This window comes from Carassius carassius, chromosome 50 (genome assembly GCF_963082965.1).
Source record: "Carassius carassius chromosome 50, fCarCar2.1, whole genome shotgun sequence".
In the NCBI taxonomy this organism is placed as follows: domain Eukaryota; kingdom Metazoa; phylum Chordata; class Actinopteri; order Cypriniformes; family Cyprinidae; genus Carassius; species Carassius carassius.
In genome coordinates, this window is record NC_081804.1 from 236,356 (window position 1) to 261,842 (window position 25,487).

General features: G+C 42.3%; 1 protein-coding gene across 4 annotated transcripts in view; it reads right to left on the reverse strand.

Annotated features, from left to right (window-relative positions):
* Window positions 1-9,831: 9,831 nt before the first annotated feature.
* Window positions 9,832-25,487, reverse strand: part of LOC132133251 (zinc finger protein 609-like) — a 91,020-nt gene continuing 75,364 nt past the window's right edge. For all 4 annotated transcript variants that reach the window (XM_059546048.1, XM_059546049.1, XM_059546050.1 and 1 more), the window contains 6 exons: window positions 16,583-16,670; window positions 12,190-14,518; window positions 11,577-11,979; window positions 11,114-11,449; window positions 10,922-11,000; window positions 9,832-10,110 (listed from right to left, as the gene is read on the reverse strand). In XM_059546048.1, coding sequence (XP_059402031.1) covers window positions 10,927-11,000; window positions 11,114-11,449; window positions 11,577-11,979; window positions 12,190-14,518; window positions 16,583-16,670 — 3,230 coding nt within the window. In that variant the 3' untranslated portion in view covers window positions 9,832-10,110; window positions 10,922-10,926. The remainder of the gene's footprint in view (window positions 10,111-10,921; window positions 11,001-11,113; window positions 11,450-11,576; window positions 11,980-12,189; window positions 14,519-16,582; window positions 16,671-25,487) is intronic.

Sequence of the window (25,487 nt, forward strand, 5' to 3'; positions counted from 1 at the left end):
TGCGACTCGTTGCTCAGACCTGCGGAGACAGGGGCGTGGCTTGGCAAACAGGCCCCGCCCCTCGACGGGTGTTCGTGCAAACCTCTAGTGTAATTGTGCTTTCTCTCTTCCGTTCTGTACTTACATCAGCTGTAAATCAGGATCAACTGCACTATATCATAAAATCATTAAACTATATCATATATCATTAATTCATGTAAAAAAAACACACACAGATGAGCTAGCGCTGTTAAATTAGAAGTGGGCTAGTTGTCATATATTTTTTCCTTTTACATATTATTCTGATCTGGGGAGTTTCCAGGCCATGGACCCAAAATTTCAACATTCTGGTCCCCGAGCCACTTAGTTATCACTTTTGCCTTATGGCACGGTGCTCCATCGTGCTGGAAAATGCATTGTTCTTCACCAAACTGTTGGAAGAAGTTGCTGTTGGAGGGTGTTTTGGTACCATTCTTTATTCATGGCTGTGTTTTTGGGCAGAATTGTGAGTGAGCCCACTCCCTTGGATGAGAAGCAACCCCACACATGAATGGTGTCAGGATGCTTTACTGTTGGCATGACACAGGACTGATGGTAGCGCTCACCTTTTCTTCTCCGGACAAGCCTTTTTCCAGATGCCCCAAACAATCGGAAAGGGGCTTCATCGGAGAATATGACTTTGCCCCAGTCCTCAGCAGTCCATTCACTATACTTTCTGCAGAAGATCAATCTGTCCCTGATGTTTTTTTTGGAGAGAAGTGGCTTCTTTGCTGCCCTTCTTGACACCAGGCCATCTTCCAGAAGTCTTGTCCTCACTGTGCGTGCAGATGCGCTCACACCTGCCTGCTGCCATTCCTGAGCAAGCTCTGCACTGGTGGCACTCCGATCCCGCAGCTCAATCCTCTTTAGGAGACCATCCTGGCGCTTGCTGGACTTTCTTGGACGCCCTGAAGCCTTCTTTACAAGAATTGAACCTCTTTCCTTGAAGTTCTTGATGATCCTATAAATTGTTGATTTAGGTGCAATCTTAGTAGCCACAATATCCTTGCCTGTGAAGCCATTTTTATGCAACGCAATGATGGCTGCACGCGTTTCTTTGCAGGTCACCATGGTTAACAATGGAAGAACAATGATTTCAAGCATCACCCTCCTTTTAACATGTCAAGTCTGCCATTCTAACCCAATCAGCCTGACATAATGATCTCCAGCCTTGTGCTCGTCAACATTCTCACCTGAGTTAACAAGACGATTACTGAAATGATCTCAGCAGCTCCTTTAATGACAGCAATCAAATGCAATGGAAAGGTTTTTTTGGGATTAAGTTAATTTTCATGGCAAAGAAGGACTATGAAATTCATCTGATCACTCTTCATAACATTCTGGAGTATATGCAAATTGCTATTATAAAAACTTAAGCAGCAACTTTTCCAATTTCCAATATTAATGTAATTCTCAAAACTTTTGGCCACGACTGTAGGCTGTTTGAAATCGCACACATTTGCAATGGCACTCTCTATGATTATGACCAAAGCATTATTACAATTAAAAGCAATTTTAAACGCAATTTTTTAAGAAAACAAAAGTAATATCTCATATCCACCATACCTTACAAACATCCGGAAGTGAATGAACCTGGATATGCGCATTAATGACAGTCAGTACGGCGCACAATCGTATTTAAGGTAAATACATATACGTTACTGCGCATGCGCGGTAAACACACGTCAAGTAGATACATGACGTACATACGTGACGTCGCCGCGTCTGCAGCGAGTACTTGCATAGTCTAGCCCACTGAATCTCTTACACAAAAATTAATCATAATAAACCCAAATTGAGAAATTGAGTCAAAGAAAAGTAACAACTTCCCCAATGTGAATCAAGGTATATGAATGCAGCTATCATTCAGTGCGGTGGCATATGCATTATACCATCTATCATCAAGCAATTCTCTCAGCACGTTGCATATACTTTCAAGGCATTAATAAGCAGAATAGAGTGTTTTAGATGGACAGCAGCTCCTGTGTGTCTCATACAGTGGGCTGTGTGTTTGGCACCAGAGGAGAGCGCGCGCAGTGAATTCTAATCGCGCACGTGCCTCAGCATATAATGGGACAAAACATCACGAGGGCTTCCGAAGCTCACACACACACACACAATCTAGACGGGTTGGCAGTTCTTCAGGGGCGTCATGCATTCATGATTTTTTAGGGGGCACATTGTGTTTTGGGGGGGGGGGGGTCGGGGGTATAAGTCATTCTACGAAAGCACTGTATAACTGATATAAGCTTATTTTTTTTTTTTTTTTTTTCCTTTTTATTCAAAACAATTCCATACATGCTTAATATATCAGGAAATATCTCGTTTCTCAAATATGTGTAGGTATACGCGTTTTGCACCTTTATAGATTGTTATTTGATCAATATATGGAAATGTAGTGTAATCTATTAACTACACATAAAAACCTGACTTTTTACTTAAGTGCCATATCATGCCATAAAATATTTTTAATACGACTGAATTTGCATTTAATGTAAATTTTAATAACAATATTGTAAGATACTTATTTTAACACTTTCATTTTACAGAGAGTAAAGAACATTTACATTATCAAAAAATATTTTCATTCAGTCTAGCCAGAGTTCAGGCACTCTCAAAAACTCCCATTAAAATCACTGAAGCACTTTACATTATGAAACGAATATCTCAGAATCAGAATCAGAATCAGAAAGAGCTTTATTGCCAAGTATGCTTGCGCATACAAGGAATTTGTTTTAGTGACATAAGCTTCCAGTAAACAGACACACAACAACACACAGAAAAAAGATAAAATAAAAATAAAAATTTACAGGAGAATTACAAATTGGCAAATAAATAAGTGTATAAACAATTGTGCTATAAATGATAATGGAATAGGATTGAGTGAGATGCAGGAATGTTCTAGGATGGAGGGGTAACAAATAAATATAAGGATATTGCACATTTTTGCATAAGCATAAGTTTAAGTGGGAAACATTTAACTGTTCATGAGGTAGATTGCCTGGGGGAAGAAACTATTCTTGTGCCTTGCTGTTCTTGTATTTGCGGCTCTGAGGCGCCGGCCAGATGGCAAAAGTTCAAAGATGGGGTGACTTGGATGTGAGGGATCCAGAGTGATTTTCTGAGTCCTTTTCCTCACTCCGGATGTGTACAGTTCTTGGAGGGTGGGCAGGGGAGCACCAATAATCCTTTCAGCAGTCCGAACAGTTCTCTGTAGTCTTCTGATATCTGATTTTGTAGCTGAACCAAACCAGACAGTAATTGAAGTACACAGGACTGACTCAATGACGGCTGAGTAGAACTGTTTCAGCAGCTCCTGTGGCAGGTTAAACTTCCTCAGCTGGCGAAGGAAGTACAACCTTTGTTGGGCTTTTTTCACAATGGAGCCAATGTGATTGTCCCACTTCAGGTCCTGAGAGATGGTGGTTCCCAGGAATCTGAATGACTCCACTGCAGCCACAGTGCTGTTCATGATGGTGAGTGGGGAAAGTGCAGGGGGGTTTCTCCTAAAGTCCACAGTCATCTCCACTGTTTTGAGCGTGTTCAGCTCCAGGTTGTTAAGACTGCACCAGACAGCCAGCTGCTCAACCTCCTGTCTGTAAGCAGACTCGTCACCGTCCTGGATGAGGCCGATGAGTGTAGTGTCGTCTGCAAACTTCAGGAGCTTGACAGAGGGGTCTTTAGAGGTGCAGTCGTTGGTGTACAGGGAGAAGAGCAGAGGGGAGAGAACACATCCCTGAGGGGCACCAGTGTTGGTGGAGCAGCTGTTTGACATGAATTTCCCCAGTCTCACTAACTGTTGCCTATCTGTCAGAAAGCTGGTGATCCACTGACAGATAGAGCTAGGAACAGAGAGCTGGGTCAGTTTGGTCTGGAGGGTTGTTGGGATGATGGTGTTGAAAGCCGAACTAAAGTCCACAAACAGGATCCTCACATAAGTCCCTGTTTTGTCCAGATGTTGCAGGATGAAGTGCAATGCCATGTTGATTGCATCATCCACGGATCTGTTTGCTCGGTAAGCAAACTGCAGGGGGTCCAGTAAGGGTCCAGTGATGTCCTTCAGATAAGCCAGAACCAGTTTTTCAAACGACTTCATGACGACAGACGTTAGAGCCACAGGTCTGTAGTCGTTAAGTCCTGTTATCTTGGGTTTCTTTGGAATGGGGATTATGGTGGAGCGTTTGAAGCAGGAAGGCACTTCACACAACTCCAGAGATCTGTTGAAGATCTGTGAAAAGATGGGGGCCAGCTGGTCAGCACAGATTTTCAGGCAGGCTGGTGTAACGCCATCTGGGCCTGGTGCTTTTCTTCTTTTGTTTTTCTTGAAGACCTGGCGCACATCATCTTCACAGATTTGAAGAGCAGGAGGTATGGAGAGGGGGATTGCAGGAGGTGTTAATGGTTGTGTAGGGAGATGGTCAGAGTGGGTGTTGGGGGTTTCAAATCTACAATAAAACTCATTCAAGTCGTTAGCAAGTCGTTGATTAGCCTCAGTGCAAGGGGATGGTGTCTTGTAGTTTGTGATGGCTCTCAGTCCTCTCCAAACTGAAGTAGAGTCGTTGGAAGTAAACTGGTCTTCCAACTTTTTAGCATAGGTCTTTTTAGCCGCTCTAATCTCTTTGTTCAGTGTGTTCCTGGCCTGATTGTACAAGACCATGTCCCCATTTCTGTAGGCATCCTCTTTGGCCTGACGAAGGTGTCTGAGTTTTACTGTAAACCATGGCTTATCATTGTTGAATGTTAAATAAGTCCTGGTAGGAATGCATATATCCTCACAGAAACTAATATAGGATGTTACAGTCTCTGTGAGTTCGTCCAGATCGGTGGTAGCAGCTTCAAAAACGCTCCAGTCTGTGATGTCAAAACAAGATTGTAAATCCTGCTCTGTTTCGCTGGTCCATCTCTTCACAGTCTTTACTACAGGTTTAGCAGATTTAAGTTTCTGCTTGTAGGTCGGTATAAGATGAACCAGACAGTGATCAGAACGTCCCAAAGCTGCTCGTGGAACAGAGTGATATGCATCCTTTATTGTGGTGTAACAGTGATCCAGTATATTACTGTCTCTGGTGGGACAGGTAACATGCTGTCTGTATTTTGGCAGTTCACGGGAGAGATTGGCTTTATTAAAGTCCCCAAGAATGATTAAAACAGAGTCCGGGTGTTGTTGTTCTGTGTCTGTGATCTGATCAGCGAGTTTCTGTAAAGCTGAGCTCACATGTGCTTGAGGAGGGATGTAAACACTAACCAGAATGAACGAGTGAAACTCCTGCGGCGAATAGAACGGCTTGCAGTTGATAAACTGCGTTTCTAGATCAGGACAGCACATCTTCTTTAACACAGTTACATCTGTACACCACCGTTCATTGATGTATAAGCATGTCCCGCCGCCGCGCGATTTCCCCGTTGATTCTGCGTCGCGATCCACTCTAAACAGCTGAAAGTCCGGCAGATGGAGTGCGCTGTCCGGTATGGCGTCATTCAGCCAGGTTTCCGTGAAACACAGAGCAGCAGAGTGAGAGAAATCCTTATTTGTCCGAGAGAGCAGAAGGAGTTCATCCGTTTTGTTGGGTAGAGAGCGGAGATTTGCGAGATGGATGCTAGGCAACGGCGTTCGAAATCCGCGCTTCCTGAGTCTGACGAGCGCTCCCGCTCGCTTTCCCCGTCTGCGCGTCCTGAAGCGCTTGATCAGCGCCGCTGCTCCTCCGATAACAATGTTCAGTAAAACGTCTGTATAATAGAAATCCGGAAAAATATCATGTGGTGTGTTCTGCCGAATGTTCAGGAGTTCATCCCTGGTGAAACTGATCGTGTTTGTTAAACAAAAAACAGGAAAAACGAACAAAAACAGTACAAACACTGGAGAGCCAAGCACTGAAGCAGCCATGTGCGGCGCCATCTTGGATCAGCATCTTACTTACATTCTTACGCACATCTGCACTTTTTGTTGTTTCTGATGAGAGAACAAAACACTGCGTTTCAGTGATGACTCTTCTGGACGTCTCTGATTGGCCATTGCATCCATAAGCGCAACAGAATAGTTTCTGATTGGTTATCATGAAGCGTTGTTACGAACGCGTCTGTCTCTGGCTCAGCGCCAGCCAGCGAACGCAGATTTGAATTTAGCAGCTGATGCTGTGCACTGAACGAGCTAATTACACCGCTGTGATTGTATCAAATATATAAAAAATATTATTCTGCAATTTTTTTTTTTTTTTTCGTTTGGAAGCTGAATTTAAAATCCACTTGGCTCAGAAATCTGAGGGGGCACGTGCCCCCTCACCTCGAATGGGCACGACGCCTCTGCAGTTCTTAACACTGAACAAACTTTACATTACTTAGATTTGGCGAATATCAGCACTCATTTTCAGTACCACTACATTTTAGAGTACTGAAGCACGTTGAGCTCTTTCTTTACGAGATTCTTTCTACTCCAGCGCTCACGCGGTGTTTCCATGGCAACTGCTGGCTTTTTTCCCTTCCCGCGCAAGTCACCTGATGGCGCGAAGAAAACGGCACTAAAAGGTACCTCAGAGGCCGAAAAAAACTGGTTTTCAAGAATTAAAACGTCTTTCCCTAGTTTAAATGATATATGATGTAAGCTGGGTTTCTACACAACTTTCCACAAGTTTTTTCCCCAAACTAAAGCCGCTGATTATGTTTTCACGCGTGAGTGTAAAGAAGGAAACAAACAGGACTGCGGTCGACTGACGAGGTACTTGATTCACACAACATTTTTATATTGGTACTACATAACTGTTTGCTTAATGGTTACAGAATCGAGCACATTTGGTTCTTATTAAAGGTAGACGCCATATTACATTTTATTTATACATGTACGGTACCTTTATTAGGCTATATATTGTCTTAAGATCTTATCACGAAACATGAACGTTTGACACACAGATAAACCATAGTATCAACAATTTAATGGACTATTCACCTATTCTCATCAGACATTAAATATGGCGTTCATACACAGATAAAATCAAGAATTTGCTAAATAAGAATTTCTTATCTCAAACCATCACTGTGGTACAACTGACATATACGATTTATATATTAAGTTCTGAATTCGTATAGCCATTCCATTCCTGCAAACCTCTAGTGCTTCACAAACCACAACATTTTATTTTTACTTTTTGATTTCTGATCAAAAAACAGTTTTTAATCATAATACACATGTAGCTCATGCAGACAGATAAGACACAGATTAACAGGAGTGATTGTCTCATAAAAAGATTTATTTTCTGCCTAAATGTACAAAGGCCAGTTACAGTATTGTATAAAAAATGTAGCAATTTACACTTTACATGAGAGATCCCTAGGAAGAGAGAGCGGGACAGAGAGAGAGAGTGATGGTTTACAAAGAGAAATATATCCAAACACAGAAATGAAGAGGTGTAAACATCTTTCTTTCAAGTACCGCTATGGGCGTTGGGTGGGTGGGGCTTAATCAGTGGGAGGGGCCTGATAAGAACAGAAAACAAAATAAAACCAGTTCCCTCTTCTCTTCCCACAAGGATCGCACAGGGCAGGCTATATTAGCACCATCTGAGACAAATATAAACGAACGTTTGAACTGTTAAAACCGGCTGTTTCATCTTTCTACAAGGAGAAAACTTGAACTAGAAAAAACAACAGCAACAACAAAAGAAGAACCATCAAAAATAAATTAAAACAATCAAGTGCTTTTTCCTCAATTATGAATCAAGTCACCACACAGCTCAGGTTTACTGGCCAAACGTGTGAAGACAGAACAACTAAAAGAGAGGTTATTACTATATATATATATATATCCTATCTCTTTCGACGCTGATCTGAGACCAGTGCAGCAATATCGATTCGTTACTGCTTAGGGTTTAGGTAGAGAAATCTGATCCTAAATCACAATAAAAAGTTTTCCATCTCCACAGAGAGGAACAAATAAAGATTCTTAAAGAGATCTGGCCCGGGTCTCTCCCACAGCGAAATAAAACCAATGCATTGTGCCATTAGGCCTCATTAGCATGAGCATTAGTTAAAATCAGATTAGGGGTTTTTGGTGGCATTGAAACTAATGCTCACTTATAAATTAAATTTATTCATCTTGCAGACTTGCTGTTTTTGTTTTACTAGTCATGTCACGACGGAGATGAAAAACATGTTTAACATGTGGAAAAAGCCACCTCTTCACTACAAACAAATTAGGTTAAGTGATGTCTTCTTCCTTGTGCCGTTCAGTAATCGAGTTTGAATACAGCCGAGAGCGATGAAGATGCAAGGATGAGTTAAAATGCTCAGATTTCAACAATGGTCTCCTGAGAGTTTCAGATTCACACAATAACTGCATGATGACGGACTAGAAAAACTAGCACCGGACTGGGGTTGTCACTTCTTCTGATATGTGAACGCGCCTTTGCTTACGTGGTTTGCAGAGGTGTTGACTAAAAATCCTGACGTCTTATTAAAATTGACTTTCAGTGAACACAAAAAATGTGCTTCTAAACAGCTTCAAAGCAGAGTGGGACCAAGTAGACATTGAAGAGGAGGGTTAGAAAAAGTAGTAAAAAAACAAAAACACTTCCAATATAAAGCCGTTGTACCAGTTAAACATTGATATTAATGTCAACAATGGTAGAAAAAAGGCTAACAGAAAAAAAGAAGAAAGAAATAGTAAGAAAATCCGATAGCATCCAACAACCTTTTTTTAAAATAATTCCTTTGTACAATATATACAGAAAGCACATAGTGAGGGAGAAAAGGAAGGACGCCTGCTTGTGTCGCATTGCTCTCTGTTTGGATTAATGCTTTTACCGAGTGCTGGATCATACCACGCAGACGTACAGAAGAAGTGAGGGAACATTTTCCAGGTCTTCCTTGTTTCATGCTCCGTGAGTCTGTGGATCGGAGGACCGACCCAAAGTAGAAGTCGTCTAGAAGCTGGATGCTGGCTCGAAGCCTCTTTTGAGGTTATCTCACTCGGATAGCTCTAAGCCTTTAAGGTTTGCTCCTTTTTGGACTTCACTCATGCAGTCTGGCATGAGATTCCCAAGCAGCAAAGTATTCGTGTGTGAAGCTTCAGTTCTTGACCAGACACACAGGTCAGTAGAGACTGGTAACTTCACTGGCAAACACACACGCATCATGTCCCAAACGTCCATCTAGAGCCTGGGAGAAGCAGATAGCCTTGTGTCCAAACATTATAACGGTCAATTCAGACCGGAAAAAAAACATAAATCCAGTCTGGAAGTCAAAGTTCCTGGCTTTTGGGGCCCTTCATGTCAAAGAGCTGCCAATGCCAATCTTCAATCGGCAACACAGAAAATAATCCAAAATATCAGAGACTCATCATATAACTAAAAATCAGGTCACTGTTGAACTGACCAATGCAAAGCAAACTGAAGCAGTTGCCTGTTCAAGAACAAAACGTTTGCGACAAATGCGGAGTGACTGAGTGAGAGCAATTTGTTCATCATCCAAAAACATAAATTTGAACAATAAAGACAGAGAAGTGCGTTGAAAAATGCCTCTAGGACAAAGAACGGTCTACTCTCAAGTATGTTGGCGATGGCTTCGCAATGGTAACATGAACGTGAATTCACTGCCCTGAAGAAAACCAAGCCTTATCCACTTGCATAGTCCACAAATAGATCAGAAGATGAAGATGCTGGAATCCTTCAGGAAAAAACAAAACATCAACAACCTCGGTAATCCTCGTGGCTCTAGAGCAGCAGTCCAGAACAGTAGCACTCCATGCTTTGAACACAATGTAGTGACATCCAGAATGTCTTTGCATCCAGGTTCATTCAAGATTTCCCAAACTCTGTCTGTCTCTGCAGACAGATGGTGTCTCCTCTCTCCTGAGTATTTAGCCAGCAGCACAGAGAGGGAGGTGTACAGATGTGTGCTTCCTGAGGTGGAGCTCGGCGTTTATGTAGTAGCCTCAGCATCCACTTTCTCCTCTCTGGCTGAATTGGTCAAAGATGCCAGGAAGTCAGGGAAAAAGAACCATAAAGAAATCAGGAACATCATTGAACTGATGTCATAAGCTCCACATCACATCCTCATGTGAACCAGTCACATGTCTGCAGAAAAACAGCCAGTCACTTCTCCCTAGAATGGGAATGAGAATAAAATGGATTAATATTTTCACTTAAGTAAACAGTAGATTAATGTACTGTATATACTGCTTTAAATGGACTAAACAGTATGAAAAGGCGAATAAGAAATAAGAGATCTTTGACCACTAGAGGACACCAAAGACTGTAACCACAGGGAGTCAAAGAGAATCAGTCACGATATATCAATATTATTTTGTTAGCAATACACAATTATCTTGTGTTGTGAATATTGTGATGATTTTAATATGCTTTTTATTGGCCATTAAGTTTCTAAACACCATGGGAGTTGCCTAGTTTTACATCCACTTCTTGTTCCAGGGATTGTGTGTGTGTGTGTGTGTGTGTGTGTGTGTGTGTGTTATGAGGTTCAGTTCATTTCTGCAGCTCAGTTCTTTCAAACGGCCCAGTTTAAAGAATAAACACACTAAACAATTCACCTAAATGAGCATTTTTTGCATGCTTTAAAATACTTTAGCAAATACATATTTACCAAATATGCATATGGTAAATATGGTTGTTTTTCACTATGCATGGCCCATAAAACATCCAAATGTAATTCTTCAAGTTTGATGAAAGTGAAAAATGCAAGATTTTTTATAATTGTTTGAAAAATGAATTTACTACAATTTGCTTTAAATACTTTTTAAGCAATAGTTTCCCCTTTTAAACCATTTCAGGGCAAATACAAAAACACTAAGATATTTAAAAATGGTGCAAATGACTGTATATATAGCTATATTGCCCAGTCCTACTATATATAAAATAAAATCCTTGTTCTTGTAGATAAAGTTGAACCAACTTACCTTTCTCACCTCCGTGCTGGGGGGTAAAGTGAAGGGGCAGAGGCTTGCTGACTGGCAACAATGGCTGAAGAGGAGATACCTGTGAGATGGAGAAACACCTTACTTTTTAAAACGGCAAGTCAGTCATGGACAAGTAACATTTACAGAACATCCCTTTATGTCAAACTAGACTAAGCTATTTGTATTGCTTACCTGTAGCATAGGACAGGTCGAACTGTCCTGGGAGTAGTGGATAGCTTAAGTGATGGTGGGAAGGCATGATCCTCTGAGAGGGCGAAGATCTCGGACGTTCACCATCTCTTTCCCGCTCACTCCCACTTCTGTCTCTTTCATGGGGTGTCTTTTCACCCACCGTGGGTGACTGGCTCTTGTATTGACTAGCATGCTGATGCAGGATGTCAAGCGCTTTAGACTCAGATGCAGACTTGCCACTCACTGTAGGACTGGCACGAGCCTTCTCACCCTCCTCTCCAGGTGGCATCTTACAGCCATATGGAGAAAAAGAGTACCCTGGTGACAGGTACGACCCTAGGAAAAGGGTGAAATTAATAGTGACCCTTTATATGTAAACATTCTGGTTGAAAGTAAAATTAAATGTTTCCTAAGGTAGTGTGAAACAAAAGTATCCACATAAAAGATAGTTCAAAGTACTTACCAGGGTAATTCTGCATCATGACAGGCATCCCCCTGTATCCCGGATGGCTGGGGTCATAACCCTGGCCGTAGGGGTATCCATGCATGTAAGACATATATGACTGATGCTGCGGCAGATGTGAAGAAAACTGCATATGTGCTCGGGGATCTTTGCTGAAGACTCTATGCTCCTCTGAGGCTGATGAAGTTCGTGGTTCTGCCCCTTGCTTGCTTTCCTCTTTAGAGGGAGCGTCTTTAGGACGCGGCCTTTCGTCTTTGCCTTTCCGGTCTCTTTCGCGATCTCTGTCCCTTTCTCGTTCACGATCCCGTTCTCTCTCTTCCTTCCACCTCTCTTCATCAATCTGTTTCTGCGCATCGGGGTACTTGCTGGCGTAAACGTAGGGCCACAGGCGAGAGTCTGGCTCCTGAAAAGGAAAGTGGACTTTGAAATACCCATTATGAAAGAAAGATAAGTGCATAGTAATGATGCTTGTGTCTGTATTATGAAAATGTAATTATCTAGAGTTTTGCAGTTCTCAAGGTTAAAACTGAGATGAAAATGAATCAACAACTGTATTGTAGAAAGAAACAAAAAGAATGTTTAAGCAATGCTCGAGGTATATTAAGCTTAATACCTGTCTGTACATGTACATTGCCTGCTCCATAGTCGATCTCCCAGACTCAAGGCTTGGTTTCTGCTCATCCTTCGCATGATGCCCAGCTTCACTTAGCTTCATTTTCAACCCCTCACCTGGTTGGGTGTGTCCCTTGCCATCTTCTCCTTTGGGGATAATGACCGACTTGCCAGGCTCCAAGGGATCTTTGGGCTTGCCCTGTGGGGATGGTTTGCCCAAGTCTGAGAGGCTTGGTGCTTTTGACAAGGTAGGAGGAACTGAAGCTTTCTGCTTCCATTCTTCTGACTTCATGGATGCTTCCCTATCCTTCTGAGCAGCCTCTGATTTCTTCTCTGTGGCACGATGCTGCTCAGCTGCTTGCCGCTGTCTGTCCTCACACTGCTGCCTGTAAGCTGGGTTTGTGTTCATCAGGTGGTTATGGTAGGCCTGATCAGGTGAATAGCCATAGGGAGGAACATAAGCATACTGATTGTAATAGAGGGGCTGCATGAACATACTAGAACGCTGCTGAATGACTGAAGGCTGCTGTGGCTGTTGAGTGGATGCAACTGTATCTGGCTTTCGATCTTCAGGTGGCTCTGATTTGCCCTTGTCATTCCCTGGTTCTAGGTCTTCCTCTTTTTTCACCTTCACTGCACCATCTTGCAATGATGTGACAGTGTTAGAGACTCCAGGACTGGGGTTTGGGTTGCTATAATTGGGTGAGTAGTAAGTTTCATAACCTGGGAAATATGAAGAGTCTTTGTTTGGTGGTTGGGATGGGAACAGGGATTTCTTGGCACCTTCCCGACCTGCCTGATCTTCAGACTTGACCTTCACACCTTCCACTTTGCCCTCTCCATCTTCCCCTGCATCAGAGATGTCTGAGTATGCTGGGCTGTTGGTCTTCACAGAAGAGTTATCTGCCCCATTTTGTGTAACCACGTGAAGTGGAGTGAGAGGTTGTGCCATCCCCCCACTTTCTATCCGACTGGCAACACCAATAGATGGACTGGGAGAATTGTCCGAAAAGCTGTAGATTTTGTCTGCCTCTGCTTTAATGCTGGCTAGCCGACTTTGATGTGGATCTGTGGATCCATTTAACAGTCCATCACTCTTGCTGCCTTGGTCTGAGCTCTCAGAATATGGGCTCTTGCCTTCTTCAGGTTTCCCTCCTTTCCCAGGGGTTTTTGGACTGTCTCCTTCCTTACCGCCCTCCTTCTTTTTCTTATCTTTCTTTTTCTTGTCCTTAGAGATGCCCAAGGCTGGGTTCATTGAGGGATCTCCCATTACTGCAGGTTTGGGTTGAATGTTTTTTATTTGGGGACTCTTGCTAATGGACTGGACCACAGAGCCTACACTGGAGGAGGAGCCAGAATTGGGGGCAGGGAAGCCAGAGGTTGGTAAGGTGTACAGTTGCTGTGGAGGTAAAGAAGGAACCAGGGGCCTTGCTGACTTCGTTGCCTTTTGCGCAAGCTTTTCTGCCTTGGTACCACTGCCAGACTTCTTAGCTTTGTCCAAGCCTCTTTTATCATCAATGCCATCGTTGCTTGTCTCATCTGTTAGACATGGGCCATCTTCACAACCATCCATGGGCACACCAGAGTCATGCTCAGCCTCTGGTTTCTTTTTACCAGGCTGCTTGGAGCTGAACTTTCCTGATGATGGTGATGGACTCTGGGCATCAAATCCTCTGCCTTTGGGGGTGACTGACCGTGCAGGAGATGCACAGCCCTTCTGAGAAATGGATGCACCATTGCAACCGCTTGGCTCAGGGTGCAAAGTGGAGTCCTCACCATACTCACTATCACCATCTATGTCCAGCTTGATGTCATCATCATTGTGTGCACGAGCCTGGTGATACTTCAGGCCATTAATGTGCTTGTATTTCTTGTTGCAGTTGGGATGGGGGCAGTCAATGAGCACTGGTGAGGGGCAGCTGCGATCCAAAGAGGGAGGCAAGGATTCAGCTTTGATGTTGGAGAGGGGAAGAACAGTATGAGGTATTCCACTGTTTGAATTGGTGCGCATACGTTTGCTACCCTTAGTATCCTCTGAACTGGAATTGGGTTCCATGTCTGAGGCAGGTTTGTTCTTTCGTTTGTTAGCAGAAGAAGGACTAGCTTTTACATCCTCAGTGTTGCTATTTGGTGGTGTGCGCTGCTCAGAGGAATTCTGACTGCCCCGTCGCCCTTTGCTGTTGGATGCAGCTCGAGTCTTGCTGTTGCTGCCTTTGTTATCAGAGGAGTTGCTGTTCTCATTGACTGGTGTATTGCTATTGGGCCTCATTCTTTTACCCCGTCCACGGCCATTTCTCATCTCCAGGTCACTTGTGGGTGATTCACAGAACCTGAGGAAGAAAAAAGAAAACAATTCACTTCAATATGAAAAATAATTCTTCCATTGACATTACATTCAGAATCATCAGTGAAATAAACAAGCACTGTCCACTTTCTGCCTAAAACTCTGTGCTGCAGATATTCTCTCGGATGAGAGATGGTCTCTCTTCTAAACCTGAATCTCCATTTGGATGCTATAAGTGCTTCTCCAGTGGGCCCTGGAGAGCCAGCAACGTGCTATGCGTTTTTATCCACTTGTTATCCCTGATCTCAACAGCAACACTTGTTCTGATGAATTGCATGCAGTGCCACACTGCTGCAGGATTAAGCCAGGCTGACCTGGCTGCTGATTAGATGCAGTGTGATAACATCCTCCAACAGATAAGGCATACAATCAGAGGCAAGAGCAAATAGAGAGCTCGATCAAAGCACAGGCATTAAACCATAGTAAAACAAAAGCCCCCAGTCCACAGAACAAAACTGAGACTTCTAAGGACCAGCAGAATGTCAAGATATATATCATAGGCTGATATGTAATGTTAAGAGATTTTTAAACTGCTAACCTTTGATCATGCTCAAAAATATTAAAAGCTATGGACACTGAAGTGCCTTGAATTGTTTTTTTACCACACTTAAATATTTCTTTACTTGATATAAAAATACACGTATCAGTCCTGGAGCAATCTAGAAAGGTAATGGGTTGAAAGCCACATGTCTCATGAGTTTCTATTTCAAATCTGAATAAGATATCATGAAAAATGAGACTCCTGCAAATATTTTTATGAGACTATGTCTACACGACAGCGATCTGTCGTCGATGCTTGAGGTTAAATCCTTATAATGATATATAGTTTGTCAAGATTAAATTTGGCCCGTTTCATTTAATCTATTCGTAAACACTGACACGTGCAAGTTGAGCGGTCGCCCGCGTCGGGGTGCAGGCTAACAGGTTAACAGGGATTAAAACTGTCAGTCAAACTGGAATGTGCTTTTTTATTAACTGAGGGTATTTCCTGGGGGTTAGAGGGAACTAGATATGGTCTGTTTTTCAATTGTTGGTTACACAAGTCTCAAGGCATGATTTTTAGGTGGCGCATCAAGTCACTGTGTAGAGTTCTGCAAGAAGTCACCCCCCCCCCAACAACTAACACTGTCACTTCAGAGTAATTGAGATGTCCATCCTAAGATTCAGATCTGTCAATGGAGGCTTCTGCATTGGTGATAGTTAAAAGTAAAAGTAGCTCTGACTGGAGAGCAAAGATACTGAAGAAACACTGCACTGCATCAGCTTCACCAACACTCTCCCCAGGGACTAATGCTGTGTTAGTAATGTTTGCCTGAAGCCTCCTGCAGCCAGCAGATAAAGTGCACCATGAAAATACAGCCTTTTCTGGAACATTACGATTAGAAATTACAAGCTACCTCCCGAGGCCGAGTCTCTTAAACGTAAATAGCTTTATGCACAGCTAATTATTTGTGCCATGCAGTGCTGGTATCTGACCTTGGGCAGGATACAGCATGTAAGAAAGTAGGAGTGTCTATACTGTAACCAAAAAAAATATATATTTGCAAGGTCAAAAATATGCCTCCTTCAGACCTTAAAACACTATTATTGCCTCAAGCTATATTAGTCTCAATCTTTGTTTCAGGCAAGATGTTTCAAAGCATTAGGACCCAGTAGATGCTGGTCTGTGAGGGACTACTGCTGCTTTCGATCAATGCAAGGAGAAGAAAAGAAAAAGGGGGGCTGGGAGAAATCAATTCCTTCATAATGTTGCATTTCAAAGAGAGTGTGTCAGCAGGGGGGCGTTTTGAGACATTGCCCTCCAAGGTTTCCTTCTTTACTGCAATGGAAGCACAAAAAAAGCCCAGAGGAGATGACGAGAGGGTCTATCAGGAGTATGTAGCAGGCAGAATTAACAGATTTATTATTTCAAAGGATTTTCTCTACAGTGAATTACTTTGGCAAAACTGTGTCACATATTCTAATAGACACTGGTTTCATAGCAAACTGAACATAAGCATTTGTAAATTAGGTTGAATTTACCCTGCAAAATATAACAGTACAGGCTTACCGTGGGGGTGCCCAGTCATGTCGAGTGCAGTCTAAAAGTGTGCCCACATACGTCTTGTTCCTCCAGGTAACATTTACAACCAGCATACCTGCAAAAAAAAAAAAAACATTGATAAAGGAAATAAGACTTCAGCTACTGAAACTGTATCGAGTGATGGTGTCTTTTACTAGAGCTGAACGAATGCACCTTTTAGCAAACTACCATCATCTGTTAAACAGATCACCAGGACAAGACAAAGTTAAGCTGAGATCATCTCAAGTCAAAGATCTAATTGGGGATCTTTGGGGATGCAATGCCCATGTGCACAATTTAATCATTAGTTCTTGATCTACATGCGTGAGAGTTGGCAATAAAGATAAATGAGTGCTTGTTGGCAAGTATACTGCGTATAAACATATAAATCTAGAACACGTCCTGTATAAAGACAACAGGAACGGCAGGGTGCACAAAAAGCTGTTAGTATGCAAGAGAAGGATAGCGAGAGACAAAGAAGGGAGGGGGGGGTCACTGGTCAGCCTATGTCCTTCATCTGACATTTCTGCAGTATGCAGGGACTCTATATGTGTTTTGTGTTTGTTTTGGACTGGAATCAGTCCGTAAAGCTTCATCCACATCCAGGATTCCCAGACTTGTCAACTTCAATCTCAGCTTCCTGCACGTTGTGTGCCATCTGCTTGACATTTAGCACAACAAAATTCAGACATTGATAGATAACAGAGTGCCAAAAGAGTGACAGGAAATTAGCCTACACTGACTGAACCTCATCTGTTAACACCAGGTGGCAGCAGCTATCATTTTTTAAGGATGTAGTATCAGGAAACATCAATTGCCTGAAAGACACAACTCCTCAGCCACCCACAATGCAATTCCAAACAATCAAGCAACTGACCTTCCTAAATGCCACACAAAATTGATCTATGCCATGATTTTGAGGACAGTCTCTGTAACCTCTCATTATGACTGACAAAGCACATGAGATATCTGTTGGATTTCAAGCTGCAAGGCGTTATTCGCAATGGGGCATTAATTGCCTACTTCTAAAACAGCTTATCAAGAGGTGGCAGGCAATAAAATTTTCACACTGCAGTCAACTGCAAAGGGAGACAAAAACCCTCCATGTGTTTAGTTCTGCCTTTCACGCTGCGTTTCCTTGACAACTGGCAACTGTTAGCAGCCACTGCAACGGCGCTCATTCCATCTCAATGACACAAGTGGGGAAACTGAGCAGAATACTCAAATCACGTCTCAGAATGGGAAATATCGATAATTGGCCTTTTGCACAAGATTGAAAAAAATACCACTACATCTGTTAACAATTAGCATGACATCAGCTGTTGCTGGAATGGCAATTGTTACCACTGAAACACCAACGATGGTGGTGCAAGGTGAAATGCACAGTACCAATCTTCCAATTCACTGTCATTCTCTGAAACGTATAATACTATTTCTAATGGCACGCAGCACTTAATTCCAGCACCCTATAAAAAGAAAACTGTAATTGTAACCCTGTCTGATTCTTTCGGTTTCAAAGCCTCATTAAAACACACTCAAACAATCCAACACAGTACAGGCTGGGAAACAGGGGTGTACTCACTTCCAGAAATAATAAAGAGTATTATGACACAGGTGTGCCACACAGCCAAAGGGAAAACACTGCAAAGTACAGAGAATGTGTGTGTAGTTCAACTTCCCTGCCAGTGACCTCTACGTGTCGGCAATTCTCTTGACGAAACCTGAGCACAAGACGTCAGCTTTGAAGACATTTGCACCCTTGCACCGGAGACCTTTACTACAGACTACTTTAGTTTTTATAAGCAAAGAGAGAGTGCAGGCACCCGCTCACACAATGTCTGCTGTATAACTGCAGGTGTGGCTGCAAACTCTCCCGCATGGCTCGTATTTCCACAGTAGACCTGACCTGTTCAGACCGACGGCTTCCTAATGTTTACCAAACACAAACGGTCTTCCCAACAAACCTAGAACGTTCCCTCAATGTTAGCGTTTGGTTCCGCTTTTGTCATTTTTCTGGGAACCAAAATGTTTTACGAAATTTCTATAGGTTTTTTTTTCCTTGTAACAAACGTTTTCAATGTTGCAGGAATGTGTCTTGTGTCTTTTTGTTTTAATAACCTAAGAATTTGACATTTCCAGAATGTTCTGAGAACCCAAACTCTGCATGCTACACCATAAAAACGAAGCCTTTAAACAAACAAGAAACATCAAACAAAACTAGTCTTAAACCAACAATCCCTCACTTCACATTGCTATGAACATAGCATAGTAAAAACCTCCCCACACCCCATGTCTTCAATCATCTGTAATTAGTCACAGATAACCTGAAAAACATCTTGGCGTTCTCACAGGTTTGGTCGTAAACAGATTAAGACAGCGCTCCTAATTGTGAAGATTAAGGCAAGTGAGGCGCTGAGAACAGGGGGTTGGAGGGCTGTTTGAACTGGCTACAAACAATGAGACATAAAACCCAACCTCGTTTCCATCTGCTCATGAAGCAGCCGTTTATTCACTCTTGAAAGCCGCCCAATCATTAACCAAGCTGTAACTCTCTCCCTGTCTCTGGGGAAGGGAGCCTCAGGCAGTTGGTTCCACTTATCTGGTGAATTCTTTCAATGTTACACATTTCCCTCCTCTCTATGCCAGTTAAATCTTATGCAATCTGCAATTCTGCAAAATGGTTGTCTGCACAGATTGACAAACAAAAATACATATCCTAATGCCACTCGGTTGGCAACAAACCAAAGCTCTAAGCAGAGCACTCGCCCCAAAGCACACAGAGTTAAATCAGACTATTTTAGCTGATTCGACGTGACAGATTCACTGCAGCCATTGACATGTTAAAGTACCAAGCCATTGTTTGTTGATTTGTCAAGAGCTTGCCCAAACTTTCGTTGTACGTCCCGGTGAAATTTTAAGAGGATGAATCATTACGAGTCTATGGATCACGAAAAATGTGATGGTGAAAAGCTTAAAAAGCACTTGCTTCATTGTGCTCTTCTTGGCTGTTTTTCCCACTCGCTGTGCGGGGCTCTCAATGGCTGTTTTGCATACCTCTGTGCTGCCTAGCTGCCAAGAGAAGCAAATTGGTGTGCCAGACAAGTCCAAACTAAGATCGCAGGCTCATTTTCAAGGCTAAGAGAAGAACTTGCTGTCTCACAGAATTAAGAAATAGACACTAAAGAGCCCTGAATGATTGACGCTAGTCGACTAAGGGCTCTTGTTTGTTTGGTTTCACTTTTGTTTGAAGGGCAGGTAGCACTAAGCTACATTACATGAAAATAACATTGGGAAACTGATAGCTTAAAAAGACTGGATATCGATGTGCAAAAATAAGACCCCTTATACCACACCCAAAGAATACCAAGATCAAATGGATAAAAAAGAACACATTCCTTGAAGAGAAAAAAACAACATGCTGAATTCAGTGACTAAATGTACTTTCTTTGGGTTAACCCATCACAGAACCTTGGCAGTGACTGGAAGAATGGAAATCTGATCCCACCACCCCTTCAGCCAAAGAACAGTTCACTTGTCATCTTATATCCCATTTCTAAACAGTGCCCTTGTCTCCGAGCAATAAAGGGGTCATCGCCATTGCTTTAGGCCCCTTAGTTCAACCTTCCCCCAATAGCCCCTCATAGAGTATCCTATTGGCAACAAAGAACTGACAAGCCCAAAAAAGAAAAGGGGGTAGTATAGGGGCCCTAAGCGCCTGGGTCACCAGTCTAATTTCTTCTGCAAAGAGTTTCATTAATGGGCAAGCATGGTCCCTGTAATCTGCCCCAGTGTCCCGCTGGGTGTGGGGAGGGGGCAAGACTGCAGGTCCACCGGCATTGACCCAGCACCTCCTTTCCCATTCTCTTTTAACTCGTCATTCACAGCAGCCCCTCTTTTCACTGTCTGAAGGTCAAATGGAGAGAAAGAGAGTGGAAAAGGGCATCAGTGTGACCAGGTGAGACAAAGGCAGGCTAACAAGTCACTCATGAGTGCTCAAGCTCACGGAGAGTCTGTATTCAAGAGTGTTTCAGAAGTTACGGTGTCAGATTAATTTGGGATTAGACCCATTTTTAGCACAGGGGCAAAGACAAAGAGAGCAGAAGCAAGAGGCTGTTAAACAGGATACAGAATATAGAGATATATAGCCCAGCGACTTAAGACTGGTTTGTGCGTTATTTTCAATATTCGTATGACATGATCATTAAACCACGTAAGAAATATATAATAAAGGAAATCCTGAATCGAAAACAAGCTCATGCTAATAAAAGAAATTTCCCAGTTTGACATCTGTTTTTGCATGAGACTATTGCAATCATCTTAAAAAGAACTGAGAACAGAATTGGTTGTCAAAGACGTGATTTTTTTATGAGGTTGTGATCCTTGTGTTTGCTCGGGTGGCTGCCTCTGCTGATTATCTGGGTCACATGACCGAGGTGAGCGGGTCTCCTGAGAGAGGAGAGGGGAGAGAAGGGGCCCTTCTTTTGTAATATCCATACTAGTGATTTGGCACAGCTGAGTAACTTGTGCTCAGCAGAGGGGTGAGAACATCCCCTTCCCCCCCAGACATCCATCCTCAGCACTTCTTCCCAGTGGATGATGAAGGGTTGCCATGTGGCAATTATAAACCCTTGAGTAAAGCGGGAGGATGGTATCCTGAGAGTGCAAGGCACACAACACAACTTTTCATTCAAACCAGGAAAATAAACCCAATGAATCCATGTTCCCAGGCGATATCTGCCAATATGCTTTCATATTACACAAGAGAGCTCAGAGGAACTAATGTCAACACTGTTGAGGTCGTTCTTAGCTAGGATGTCTTCATCCGTTTCAGATTTTCAGCTTGCAAAAGCCAGAAGAGAAATGAGAGCGAGAACGAGCTGCATCTGGTCATTGTTGTCCAAATATTGACGCTTGCCAAGTGCTGACAGGAATCGAGAAAGCTAGCCGGATCCCCGCTGCGAAATGTAAGAGCTGTTAGACGAGGAGGAGAAAGACTTTGATGGAAGATCTAAGGAAGAAAAGAAGAGACGAAAAGGGAAGTGTGGAACAAAAGCAGAGCAAGGCCTAACTGAAGCTTGACCACAAACAGAGAGAGAAAAAGACAGGCTAGATCTGACATTCTGTATGTGCTTGGCTTGGGATGGTCCATCTGACTGACAGAGAAAAGAAAGAGACGAGAAACTAAGAAAAGGAATGAATACCACAGTCTCCAGGGCAAACATGACGGCCCAACAGGGCTCTTTGTGCATTTTCCAGACCAGCTTGCCTGAGCCGACATCCACATGTCAAGTGTCTGTCTTAATTACATTCCTTCGGAAAAGGGGACAATAGCTACGACACTAGACTTCTGCTCTGGATTTGGACAACTCCACCGTGTTTATGACAGACACGGCGGTTGGAGAGGTGGAAACGTGCCACCAACAGAAAAGCTTTTAGACAGCTCCAAGGACCTCCTCACGGCAAAGTAAACAACCTCTAACTGTTTGGAAAGGTCTGGCTGTTCTCCAGAGCTAAGTCTGTCTCATCTCCTTCACCATTTTCCTTTAAAGACTTGTTTCACAATCACTTTTATTTCTGGAAAAGACAAAGGATTTGTGGTTGAAGCTTATTTGAACACCAGAACATCATGCTTTGAAGATGCTGAACACAGGACTGGTTATGGCCATCTCCCAATAAAAAGGGAACTTGCTCAAAGATACTGGCACAAAAGGACAGCAAGGGCCTATGCGTGTGTAGAGGCTTGCCTCCAGGTCTCAGGAATCTGAATAACTCCGACCTGGCAAACACTGCGGTAGTTTTGGCAAAGCCAAGGAAGAGTCGCGCCAGCCCACCACAGGGATGTTTTTCTGGCAAGGACCTCCAGGATCCATAAAGCACTGGAAGATTTAAGGTTGACATTTGGGAGTGTCAGCAGGTGGAGTCAACAAGAGACCAGACTCCTGGCGCAGAAATGCATGTTGTTAAACTGCTCTTGCATAATGTCACTTTCTATGAGCCTCTTGCTTCCTTGCCAGATCTACGGTCCCATCTCCGTGAACCTCCCGTTAGTTGCTCTGGTTTTGAAGAGCTGTCACAGGTTGATGGAGGAGGGTCTGGGTTGCCAGCCCAAGAGGAAGGCGATCTTTGATCCGCATGGTTCCCCTAAAGGTCATTGTTTGGTAGTGAAATTACAACGTAAAGAGGTTCTATAGCTTTAAGTTGCAAATGAACATGACTTTAATTAAACAGAATGCAATGTTTTGGATGAGACTCATATACATATGCAGAATATGCCATGCATCAGTGATGCAGAAACTACCCAGCTGTGCAAGTAAATTTCTATTAGCTGGGGTGATGTTTTCTGATTGCCAACACCTACAACTACAAGACCTGTCCATTTTCACCACAGAAGTCATTACTGATCCTTGCCAAATCAGTTATCGTTGGCAAAAAAAAATAAATAAAAGCTATAATTATCAGGGATTTAAAAAAAACACTAAAATATATATTTTTTATTTAATTTGATAAAACAATAGTCAATGCATTGTAACCAAACAAGATACAATGAATAACTTTTTTTATTAACTAACATGCAGTAAAGAAAAAGAAATGGTTCATGTTAACTAATGTTGAACCTTATTTCTGTGAGAACTAAACCAAATCAAAAATCTTGAAATTTGAGTGCACTTAAAAACTTTAAATTACAAATTCAAAACTATAATGATACTGCCTTGTATGAACTTCATGAAAAACCACACACGTGTTATTTAAGTCAAAGCACATAAGATGGACCAATAATCCAGAAGTCCATCCATTACACGACTCTCAAACTTTATGAGAGGAACAGACTCATCAGGACGGGAGGTAAAGCGAGACGGATGGAGATATGAAGAGACCGGGGAACACAGGAAGCATGTGACGTGGTGTGAACTACAGTAGGTTGACAGCCTATTTGGGCACTACCGCCGTGCGGACCGCTTAACTACCGCCAGATGGCGCAAAGGGACGAATTTTGAACTGACTGTAAAAATAAAATGAGGGTTTGTAAACGAAGATGTAAGGACAAGTAAAACATCAATAGCATTATATTATAACTATATTATATTATAACTCGGGAAATCGTGGCCTAATGGTTAGAGAGTCGGACTCCCAATCGAAAGGTTGTGAGTTCGAGTCCCGGGCCGGCAGGAATTGTGGGTGGGGGGAGTGCATGTACAGTTCTCTCTCCACCCTCAATACCACGACTTAGGTGCCCTTGAGCAAGGCATCGAACCCCCAACTGCTCCCCGGGCGCCGCAGCATAAATGATGCCCACTGCTCCGGGTGTGTGCTCACAGTGTGTGTGTGTGTGTGTGTGTTCACTGCTCTGTGTGTGTGCATTTCGGATGGGTTAAATGCAGAGCACGAATTCTGAGTATGGGTCACCATACTTGGCTGAATGTCACTTCACTCACTCTCTCTCTCTCTCTCTCTCTCTATATATATAAACAAACCAGAATAAAAATATTGTTCTAATCTGTGTGTGTGTGTTCCTATATATATATATATATATAAGGATTAAAAAATATATATTTTTCATTCTGGTTTGCTCTTAGCAAAAAATAATAAATGAAATCCTTCAAGTTCCATATGCGTAACGAAATGAGAGCGGTCCAGCATTAGCTCTAACAGCAAAAAATTCTTATTAACTGCTGTTATTCTTGATTTTTCAAACTGTCTCCAATTATGCCTTAACCGTGTGAGCAAAAATTGAGTATGGTATATTTCAGCTGTTTTATGCGCTGGTGCCTCACACGCACATATTCATTGTAAACAGCGCAGTTCAGCATGAGCAGCTGGTCTACTGTGGCATATTTTTGCTCATTTTAATATTTTTCCGTCATACTGAAATCATATGCATATGAACATTTAAGAATAAAAAATCCTCCTACCCTCTAAAAATTCTCTTCACATTCACTTGTGCGCTCTTGCGCAATACATTCCTCTCGCGTTGCTCAGTTGTGGACAACGTGAAAGTGTTTGATAAAAATGTTGCTGTGCCATTTTATACATGAATTGTTATTGTAAAAAAAAAACTAATTATTCTGTTAGTTTCATGGTAACATGCAATCAAGGTCTTCTGTTATTTAGGCTATATTTACCATTCACTGTTGCATTTTCATCCATTTAAACTTAAAATTCCATGAGATTCTAAATTCAGATTAATAGTATAAAAAATTCAGATTTAAACTAGTATAATAACGCATTAAATTGCTTAAATTATTTCTATAAGTTAAAGTTGCCAACCTTAAAAACGAGTTGTCATGACTTTTATAAACCGTACTCACGAATTCATAAACTGTTCCCTCGGTTTAACAAACCGTGCCCACATTTTTTTTCACTTGCAGATCACCAGATCTTAATCCCATCGAGCTGGTGTGGCACGCACTGAAGGAATTTATCAGACTTCAGGTCAAGCCAAGAAATAAAGACGAGCTTCTTGAGGCCATTGTAACTTTTTGGTGCAATTGCTTGACAAAAACGGTCTGCAACAGATACATTGACCACCTTCAGAAGGTTTTGCCAGCTGTAGTGCAGTGCAACGGATGCGCAACTGGAATGTAACTAATTTATTGCAATTTTGTACATTTATTGTAAACTTGCTATTATTTAATAAACTTTAGACTTACAATAATCTGCTGTCTCTTATTTCTAAGCATTTCAAGATATCATGTATATGAGACACCGCAATTTAAAGTAAATTAATTATCAGGAAAAAATTCAAGTGATCAAGAGGGTGCCTCCCTGTCATTAATGTGCATTAATAATTTTCGCACAAACACTTGAGTTTGAATATTCATACACATTTTGCAAATGCTTTACAACGTAAATAATTTTATTGTTTAAGTAGAATGTGTAATTTACATTGGTTTAT